This window comes from Pristiophorus japonicus, chromosome 7 (genome assembly GCF_044704955.1).
Source record: "Pristiophorus japonicus isolate sPriJap1 chromosome 7, sPriJap1.hap1, whole genome shotgun sequence".
In the NCBI taxonomy this organism is placed as follows: Eukaryota; Metazoa; Chordata; class Chondrichthyes; family Pristiophoridae; genus Pristiophorus; species Pristiophorus japonicus.
Window position 1 is genome coordinate 216,438,413 of NC_091983.1, and position 10,352 is coordinate 216,448,764.

At 53.1% G+C, this 10,352-nt stretch overlaps 1 protein-coding gene across 1 annotated transcript in view; it reads left to right on the forward strand.

Annotated features, from left to right (window-relative positions):
* Window positions 1-5,104, forward strand: part of disp1 (dispatched homolog 1 (Drosophila)) — a 19,356-nt gene extending 14,252 nt beyond the window's left edge. The window contains exon 3 of the mRNA XM_070884255.1: window positions 1,379-5,104. Within this exon, the coding sequence (XP_070740356.1) occupies window positions 1,379-4,234 (2,856 nt within the window). The 3' untranslated portion in view covers window positions 4,235-5,104. The remainder of the gene's footprint in view (window positions 1-1,378) is intronic.
* Window positions 5,105-10,352: the final 5,248 nt, after the last annotated feature.

Sequence of the window (10,352 nt, forward strand, 5' to 3'; positions counted from 1 at the left end):
GTGAGAGTGAGAGTGCTGGGTGGGGGTGGTTGAGAGTGAGAGTGCTGGGGGAGGGGTGAGAGTGAGAGTGCTGGGGGGGTGGGTGAGAGTGAGAGTGCTGGGGGAGGGGTGGGTGAGAGTGAGAGTGCTGGGGTGGGGTGTGGTGTGGGGAGAGGGTGGGTGGGGGGGAGAGAGTGAGAGTGCTGGGTGGGGTGGGTGAGAGTGAGAGTGCTGGGGTGGGTGTGGTGTGGGGAGAGGGTGGGTGGGGGGGAGAGAGTGAGAGTGCTGGGTGGGGTGGGTGAGAGTGAGAGTGCTGGGGTGGGGTGGGTGAGAGTGAGAGTGCTGCGGTGGGGTGTGGTGTGGGGAGAGGGTGGGTGGGGGGGAGAGAGTGAGAGTGCTGGGGTGGGGTGTGGTGTGGGGAGAGGGTGGGTGGGTGGGTGAGAGTGATAGTGCTGGGGGGGGTGGGTGAGAGTGAGAGTGCTGGGGGTTGTGGGTGAGAGTGAGAGTGCTGGGGGGTGGGGTGGGTGAGAGTGAGAGTACTGGGGGGGGTGGGTGAGAGTACTGGGGGGGGTGAGAGTGAGAGTGCTGGGGTGGGGTGTGGTGTGGGGAGAGGGTGGGGGGGTGGGTGAGAGTGCTGGGGTGGGGTGTGGTGTGGGGAGAGGGTGGGGGGGTGGGTGAGAGTGCTGGGGTGGGGTGTGGTGTGGGGAGAGGGTGGGGGGGTGGGTGAGAGTGCTGGGGTGGGGTGTGGTGTGGGGAGAGGGTGCGGAGGGGGGTGGGTGAGAGTGCTGGGGTGGGGTGTGGTGTGGGGAGAGTGTGGGGGGGTGGCTGAGAGTGCTGGGGTGGGGTGTGGTGTGGGGAGAGGGTGGGTGGGGGGGAGAGAGTGAGAGTGCTGGGTGGGGTGTGGTGGGGGGTGGGTGAGAGTGCTGGGGTGGGGTGTGGTGTGGGAAGAGGGTGGGTGGGGGGGTGGCTGAGAGTGCTGGTGTGGGGTGTGGTGTGGGGAGAGGGTGGGTGTGGGGGAGAGAGTGAGAGTGCTGGGTGGGGTGTGGTGTGGGGAGAGGGTGGGTGGGGGGGTGGGTGAGAGTGCTGGGGTGGGGTGTGGTGTGGGGAGAGGGTGGGTGGGGGGGAGAGAGTATTATTGAATCTGCTTTCAGGCAGTGCAGTACAGATCATAACTCGTTGTGTAAAATAAATTCTCCTCATCTCCTCTCTTCGAGAAACGCTGCAGTGCTATAAACAAATGTGGAGAGTTTGATAATGAATCAATTCATTAAACAACCAATTATTTTTGAAAAATTCTGCTGTTACTTTTGAAACCCCCCCAAAAAACAAATTTAACAACAGTGATGTTTAAAACTGGTTGTAATAATTGTTTTTATTTGTGACCTGTATATCTCTGCAGATCCGTTCGCACTTTCAATTTGGGGACCTTTGCCAGAGGACCTCGGCTGCCTCCTGCTGCCCCAGCTGGACACTGGGCAACTACATCGCCATCCTCAACAACCGGTCCTCGTGCCAGAAAATCACCGAGCGAGACGTGGCGCACACACTGAAGCTGCTGCGATCCTGCGTCAAGTATTACCACAACGGGACCCTGGGGCCCGACTGCTGGGACATGACCACCCGTCGCAAAGACCAGCTCAAGTGCACATCGGTGCCCCGCAAGTGCACCAAGTACAACGCCGTCTACCAAATCCTCCACTACTTGGTGGACAAGGACTTCCTGAGTCCCCAGACCTTGGACTACGTGATCCCAGCGTTAAAGTACAGCATGCTCTTCATCCCCACAGAGAAGGGGAAGAGTATGATGGACATTTACTTGGACAACTTTGAGAACTGGAACTGTTCGGATGGTGTCACCACCATTGCGGGGATTGAGTTTGGGATCAAGCACAACTTGTTCCAGGACTACCTTCTAATGGATACCGTGTATCCTGCCATTGCGATCGTAATTGTTCTGTTGATCATGTGCGTCTACACTAGATCCATGTTCATCACCTTGATGACCATGTTTGCCATCATCAGCTCCTTGATCGTCTCCTACTTCCTCTACAGGATAGTCTTCGGCTTCAAGTTTTTCCCCTTCATGAACCTCACGGCGCTGATCATTCTGGTGGGGATCGGGGCCGACGATGCCTTTGTTCTGTGCGATGTCTGGAACCACACCAAGTTCGACAAGCCCCAGGCCGAGCTGGCGGAGACGGTGAGCATTACCCTGCATCACGCAGCCCTCTCCATGTTTGTCACCAGTTTCACCACCGCGGCTGCCTTCTATGCCAACTACGTCAGCAACATCACTGCCATCCGGTGCTTCGGCGTTTACGCCGGCACTGCCATCCTGGTCAACTACATTCTAATGGTGACCTGGCTGCCGGCGGTGGTGGTGCTGCACGAGCGCTACCTGCTGCACTTCTTCCAGTGCGCCGAGAACCCCGGGCGGCGGGCCTACCGCGACGGCTGGCCGGTGCGGCTGTGCCGCAAGCTGCAGAGCCTCCTGCTGGCCGCCTCCGAGACCTCCCGCATATTCTTCGAGAAGGTGCTGCCCTGCATCGTCATCAAGTTCCGCTACATCTGGCTGTGCTGGTTCCTGGCCCTGACCGTGGGCGGTGCCTACATCGTCTGCGTCGACCCCAAGATGAAGCTGCCGTCGCTGGAGCTCTCCGAGTTCCAGGTGTTTCGCTCCTCGCACCCCTTCGAGCGCTACGATGCCGAGTTCCGCCGGCTCTTCGTCTTCGAGCGGGTGCACCACGGCGAGGAGCTCCACATGCCCATCACGCTGGTGTGGGGCATCGCCCCCGTGGATGGGGGCGACCCGCTCAACCCGCACAACAAGGGCCGGCTGCGGCTGGACGCTACCTTCGACGTGGCCAGCCCCGCCTCCCAGCTCTGGCTGCTGCGCTTCTGCCAGCGGCTGAGGAACCAGACCTTCTTCCACCAGACCGACGAGCAGGACTTCACCAGCTGCTTCGTCGAGACCTTCCGGCAGTGGATGGAGAACCAGGACTGCGAGGAGCCCACCCTGTACCCGTGCTGCAGCCAGTCCACTTTCCCATACAAGCAAGAGGTCTTCGAGCTGTGCATCAAGCGGGCCATCATGGAGCTGGAGCGCAGCACCGGCTACCACCTGGACAGCAAGACGCCGGGGCCCCGGTTCGACATCAACGACACCATCCGGGCCGTGGTCCTGGAGTTCCAGAGCACCTACCTCTTCACGCTGGCCTACGAGAAGATGAGCCGCTTCTACATGGAGGTGGACGCCTGGATCGCGGAGGAGCTGAAGGCCGCCCCGGCAGGCCTCAGCAACGGCTGGTTCGTCAGCGGCCTGGAGTTCTTCGACTTGCAGGACAGCCTGTCGGACGGCACCCTGGTGGCCATGGGGCTGTCGGTGGCCGTGGCCTTCAGCGTCATGCTGCTCACCACCCGCAACGTGGTGATCAGCCTGTACGCCATCGTCTCCATCGCCGGCACCATCTTCGTCACGGTGGGCTCGCTGGTGCTGCTGGGCTGGGAGCTGAACGTGCTGGAGTCCGTCACCATCTCCGTGGCCGTGGGGCTGGCCGTCGACTTTGCAGTCCACTACGGCGTGGCCTACCGCCTGGCGCCGGAGACTGACCGCGAGGGCAAAGTGGTCTTCTCCCTGAGCCGGATGGGCTCGGCCATCGCCATGGCCGCCTTGACCACCTTCGTGGCCGGCGCCATGATGATGCCCTCCACTGTCTTGGCCTACACGCAGCTGGGGACCTTCATGATGCTCATCATGTGCATCAGCTGGGGCTTCGCCACCTTCTTCTTCCAGTGCATGTGCCGCTGCCTGGGTCCCCAGGGCTCCTGCGGCCAGATCCCGCTGCCCAAAAGGCTGCAGTGCCCCGATCCGCCGCCGCCCCCCCCTGCCAGTCGCGGGCAGTGGGAGGGCAAGCGGGCCTGCCGCGCCCACAAGCACCAGCCAGCCGGTGAGGGGGACCGGCAGGAGATGGAGCACGAGCACTACGAGCTGGAGCCCCTGGCCGCCGGGGAGAGGGGCGATGCTGGGGAGAAGAGGACGGACGCCTCGGGCGACGGCGAGGACCCCCGGCTGTTCAACGGAACCCGCGCGCCCGCCTACCACCCCGCCCGACCGAGCCAGGGGACGACGAGCCGGCTGGCGCGGGCCAAGCCGCCTCCGCCCCAGATCCGCTTTGTCCAGATCAGCACACGGCTGAACAGCATCCCCCGCGCGCTGGAGAGCGTCACGCCCCGGGTTCACGCCAACCCCCATTAGAGCCACGAGCGGGGCGACCTGGAGTCTCAGCAGTCAGCGGACTGCACGCAGTTTGTCATCACCGTTCCCTCGGCGCCCAGCTCTTCGGGGACGACTCGATGCCGCCGCTGGACAGCCCAGGAATGTTGTGCGTGCGCCAAGCGCCGTGCCAAGTACCACCATCACCCGCACCCCCGCACCTTGCCCCAACGCCCTGCCATGCTTCAGACGGAGAGGCAGGTGGTGCAAAGTTCTCAGCCTAGAAACCTCCGCGTGCGCTCCAGCCCCACGAGAAACTTAGAAACCAAAAAACTCCAACGCTCCCACCGTCCGGTGGCGGGGTGGAAGGAACCAACACTGGGACCCTTCGGACAGCAGCTTCTCCTCTGGACGGCTGCAAACAAAAACACTGTACTCTCGCTTTGTGCCCGTGTTAATAAAGGAAACTCCTCAGGACAGCACATGCCAAAACCAAAGGGGTCTTAATGCAACAGCCAACACGGACTTCACAGACAGAGAGAGCACTCGGCAGCTAGTTAGTGGCAGAGCGACGCTCTCAAATTAGAATGGGCCAGGTTGTAACGGGGCCCCATGGCCTTGGCCAAACGGGATCCTCGTGGCCCGGACCGGACCGGACCGAACCGGACCAGAGCCCGCACTCGGGGACGGCGCGGCCACACCTCCATTTGCTGCCACACGTCAAGGCCCAGCAACCAAACCCCGGCGATATCAAAGTGCAATTGTGTCGACTGCATTCTTCCACAGGCTGAATGAAGCCAGCATGCCTGTCGAGGCATTCGGAACTAACCAGTGAGCCCTTTGTGTAGAGAGGGAAGGACACTGCAACGGTGCTTTAACTCAAGATGGGGGCACATGGTTCGACACCTTTTCAAGGGGTTGGGGGCGGGGGGGTTGGGAGGGGCAAGGGAGGGGGACAAGGGCTGAGGGGAGCGATGCCCAACAATAAAAACAAAAATAATATGCAGTCAAAGAAAACTTAAGTCGGTCAGAGATGGTGCCATGATGATTCATTTTTAAAGAGATTTCTTTGTTTCGTTTCCCAGTTACTTTCTCGCATTCTTCCCCAGGACATTGTCTCCTGTTTGGGGTACCGTTCCGCAGGCCGATAGTTCTTGTCCGCGAGGCCATTCCTTGCATTGTGACTGTGTCAGCAGGCTATTCGACCATGGGGAGGGGAGAGACAGACATTACAGCTGATCCTGATTATGTCCTCACACCAGCTCCACACATTCCCACTTTGCAGCAGGAGTCGCTGGATAGCCATCAAAGGCAGGAATGCTGGCTAATCTTCCTCACCCCGATTGCAGGATGCTGAGGCCAACTGCAGCTGTATCACGCCAACCCCCACTCCCCCAGCTAATTCGGCACAGACCAAGGATGGGACTGAGGGATGACCTTGTTCTGTGGCTCAGTGTCAAAGCTTGCACTGTTAATAGCTACTCAGCCCCTGTTGGATACTTTGCCCTATTTCTTATCCTAGCTCCGCTATCCTGTTGTTGTCAAACCAGAATTGTGGACTAGAACTAATTTCTTGGTAGCTTGAATCTAAAATAGAAGCGATCCCCTCATTTATTTCCTTCTCCACCCCAGCTGAGGCATAGCCTGCTGCAAAGAGGAAGGTTTCAAAGTCTATCTATTGCCACTTGAATTGGACGAGGGATGAGACGGTGTCCCGCCCCCTTTCCTCCATCTTCAGTCCCTATTCACAGTGCCGATGGGAGGCGTGGGGGATTGAACCTGCGCCCTAGCACTCTGTGCTGGCCCCGCTGCATTCTGGCACCTCCATGCCGTCCTCTCCTTCCCTGTTGTTTTGGAATTAACCCTGGTGTTGTAGGACAGCTCTCCTTTGGTGGGGCTCCCAGGAGAGCGATGCCCTTAAGAGGGCAGCTCTTGGTTTGTCATTAACACTGTGCAATGCCACCCACTCCCTGTTGGAGGGGGAGTAGAAGGGGCAGCCCATTTTTTGCGCCACTTGCTCTTGGAACCAGTTGGAGCTCTGGCATCTCCTGCCCACTGGAGAGTGTTGTTGATGGCGGGAGTACTCTGCATCCGCCACTCATGACAAACCATCTGTATAAGTGCAACCAGGTCAGTGTTGATACTGCTCCGTCCTGTCCAACAGCTGGTATTTGTGCTTCTGGTCACTTAGTTACTGATGACTCGTCCGGTTTATTGATTGAACCAACTGGTTTGGACACCATTTCAAATCTTTGATCTTGGCACTAATCTCTCAACCCACCCCCCCCCCCCCCCCCAACCAAAACAAGCAGGTCAATTCATATCAAACTTTTAAGTATATTGTGCGTCATTATCCATTGGGTCAATGCCGACTCCCTCCGCTCCCCTCTCCCTGTACCATCATCTCCGACATACATCAGGCGTAACTGTGACCATGTCACGTTTTTACACACAGGTTTTGTACACGTGTCGGGAGCGATTAGTGAAGACGGTGAATTCGAAACCTTCGGTCGGCGAGCCCATTCATCTCCCGTCTGCTCTGCCTTTTTAATTTGTTCTTTTTGAGCTGAGTTAAGTATCGGGAGAATAATTTAATACTTGCATTCTTAATGTATGCTTTATGCTATTTAAAAAAAAAAGTTACTACAGCTATTAAACTAAATATTCCTATCTGATGAGTATGCATTACCAAGGGAAGCAATGAATTTATTCAAACGCATTCTATTGGGGACTTTTACACTTATTGTTTGCTAAGCAAATGAAGATGATTACCAGTTTGATATTGCGCAATTAAAAAGCGCCTCTTAACCGCTGACTTTCAGTATCTTTTTTAATTTCTTGTCGTGCCCTAATCCCAGCTCTCCGTACCACACAGCTTCTCCTCTCTTCCCTCTTTCTCTACCCTGCCCCATCTCACCACATAAAAGACCTGCTCCCATCCTTACCTCTCAAGTGTACTATAGACCTCCAAACAGTCAGAGGAAGAAAGAAGAGCAAATATGTAGGCACATTTCTGAAAAGTGCAAAACTATAGGGCAGTAATAGGGGATTTCAACTACCCTAATATTAACTGGGACGGAATTAGTGTGAAGGGTATAGAGGGTGCAGAATTCCTAAAATGCATTCAGAAGAACTTTTTTAGCCAGTATGTAGCAAGCCCAACCCGAGGAGGGGTGGTTCTGGACTTAGTTTTAGGGAATGAAGCTGGGCAGGTGGAAGGAGTATCAGTGGGAGAACATTTTGGTGCTAGTGATCAAAATTCAGTTAGATTTAGGGTAGTTATGGAAAAGGACAAAAATAGACCAGGAATAAAAGTTCTCAATTGGGGAAAAGCCAATTTTACAAAGCTCAGATGTGATTTAGCCAAAGTGAACGGGAAACAGGTACTGCAAGGTAAATCAGTGTCAGAGCAGTGATAGGCATTCAATGAGGAGATCTTAAGGGTGGGACTAACAAATCTAGAGCGCCCTGGATGTCAAGGGGAATACAGGGTAGGATAAAAGAAAAAAAGGGAGGCTTATGGCAGATACCGAGGGCTCAATACAGCAGAAACTCGAGTGCATAGAAATTGCAGGGGTGAAATTAAAAAGGAAATTAGGAAAGCAAGGAGAGCATGAAAAGATGTTACAAGTAAAATCAAGGCAAACCCAAAGATGTTTTATAAATACATTAAGAGCAAGAGGATAATTAAAAAAAGAGTAGGGCCTAATGGAGACCATAAAGGTAATCTGTGAGTGGAGGCAGAAGACGTGGGTATGGTTCTTAATGAATACTTTGCGTCTGTTTTCACAAAAGAGAGGGACGATGCAGACATTGCAATCAGGGAGATGTGTGAAATATTAGACGAAATAAACATAGTGAGAGGGAAAGTTTTAAGGGGTTTAGTAGCTTTGAAAGTGGATAAATCCCCAGGCCTGGATGAAATGTATCCCAAGCTGTTAAGAGAAGCAAAGGAAGAAATAGCAGAGGCTCTGAACATAATTTTTCAATCCTCTCTGGCTACAGGTGTGGTGCTGGAGGACATCTAATGTTGCACCGTAGTTTAAAAAGAGATAGACTGCGTAATTACAGGCCAATCAGCCTAACCTCGGTGGTGAGAAAATGATTGTAAAAAATTCTGGGGGACAGGATAAATCTTCATTTGGAAAGACATGGATTAATCAAGGACAGTCAGCATGGATTTGTTAACGGAAGGTCGTGTCTGACTAACTTGATTGAATTTTTTGAGGAGGTAACCAGGAGGGTCGATGAGGACAGTGCGTTTGATGTGAATATAGATTTTAGCAAGACTTTTGATAAGGTCCCACATGGCAGACTGGTCACCAAAGTAAAAGCCCATGGGATCCAAGGCAAAGTGGCAAGTTGGATCCAAAATTGGCTCAGAGGTAGGAAGCAAAGGGTAATGGTTAATGGGTGTTTTTGTAACTGGAAGGCTGTTTCCAGTAGAATTCCGCAGGGCTCATTACTAGGTCCCTTGCTTTTTGTGGTATATATCAATGATTTTGACATGAATGTAGAGGAGGGGTTATAATTAAGAAGTTTGCACATGATACTAAAATCGGCTGTGAGGTTGATAATGAAGAAGAAAGCAATGAAGATATCAATGAACTGGTCAGGTGGGCAAAACAGTGGCAAATGGAATTCAATCGGAGAAGTGTGAGGTAATGCATTTGGGGAGGTCTAACAAGGCAAGGGAATACTCAATAAATGGTAGGATACTGAGAAATGTAGAGGAACAAAGGGACCTTGGAGTGCATGTCCACAAATCCCTGAAGGTAGCAGGCCAGGTAGATAAGGTGGTTAAGAAGGCGTTTGGAATACTTGCCTTTATTAGCCAAGGCATAGAATACAAGAGCAGGGAGGTTATGCTTGAACTGCATAAAATACTATAGGCCACAGCTAGAGTACTGTGTGCAGTTCTGGTCACCACATTACAGGAAAGATGTGATTGCACTAGAGAGGATACAGAGGAGATTTAGGAGGATGTTGCCTAGACTGGAGAATTTTAGACTATGAGGAAAGATTGGAAAGGCTGGGTTTGATTTCTTTAGAACATAGGAGGCTGAGGGGAGACCTGATTGAGGTGTATACAATTATGAAGGACCTGGATACAGTGGATAGGAAGGACCAACCTATTTTCCTTAGCAGAGGGGTCAATCAGGGGGCATAGATTTAAAGCATTTGGTAGGAGGTTTAGGTCTTAGGATTTAAGAAGAGGAATTCATGAAAGGGAAATCATGTTTAACTAATTTACTGGAATTCTTTGAAGATATAACGAGCATGGTGGATAGAGGTGTACCGATGGATGTGGTGTATTTAGATTTCCAAAAGGCATTCGATAAGGTGCCATATAAAAGGTTACTGCAGAAGATGAAGGTACGCGGAGTCAGCGGAAATGTATTAGCATGGATAGAGAATTGGCTGGCTAACAGAAAGCAGAGAGTTGGGATAAATGGGTCCTTTTCAGGTTGGAAATCGGTGGTTAGTGGTGTGCCACAGGGATCGGTGCTGGGACCACAACTGTTTACAATATACATAGATGACCTGGAAGAGGGGACAGAGTGTAGTGTAACAAAATTTGCAGATGACACAAAGATTAGTGGGATAGCGGGTTGTGTAGAGGACACAGAGAGGCTGCAAAGAGATTTAGATAGGTTAAGCGAATGGGCTAAGGTTTGGCAGATGGAATACAATGTAGGAAAATGTGAGGTTATCCACCTTGGAAAAAAAACAGTAAAAGGGAATATTATTTGAATGGGGAGAAATTACAACATGCTGCGGTGCAGAGGGGCCTGGGGGTCCTTGTGCATGAATCCCAAAAAGTTAGTTTGCAGGTACAGCAGGTAATCAGGAAGGCGAAAGGAATGTTGGCCTTCATTGCGAGAGGGATGGAGTACAAAAGCAGGGAGGTCCTGCTGCAACTGTACAGGGTATTGGTGAGGCCGCACCTGGAGTACTGCGTGCAGTTTTGGTCACCTTACTTAAGGAAGGATATACTAGCTTTGGAGGGGGTACAGAGACGATTCACTAGGCTGATTCCGGAGATGAGGGGGTTACCTTATGATGATAGATTGAGTAGACTGGGTCTTTACTCGTTGGAGTTCAGAAGGATGAGGGGTGATCTTATAGAAACGTTTAAAATAATGAAAGGGATAGACAA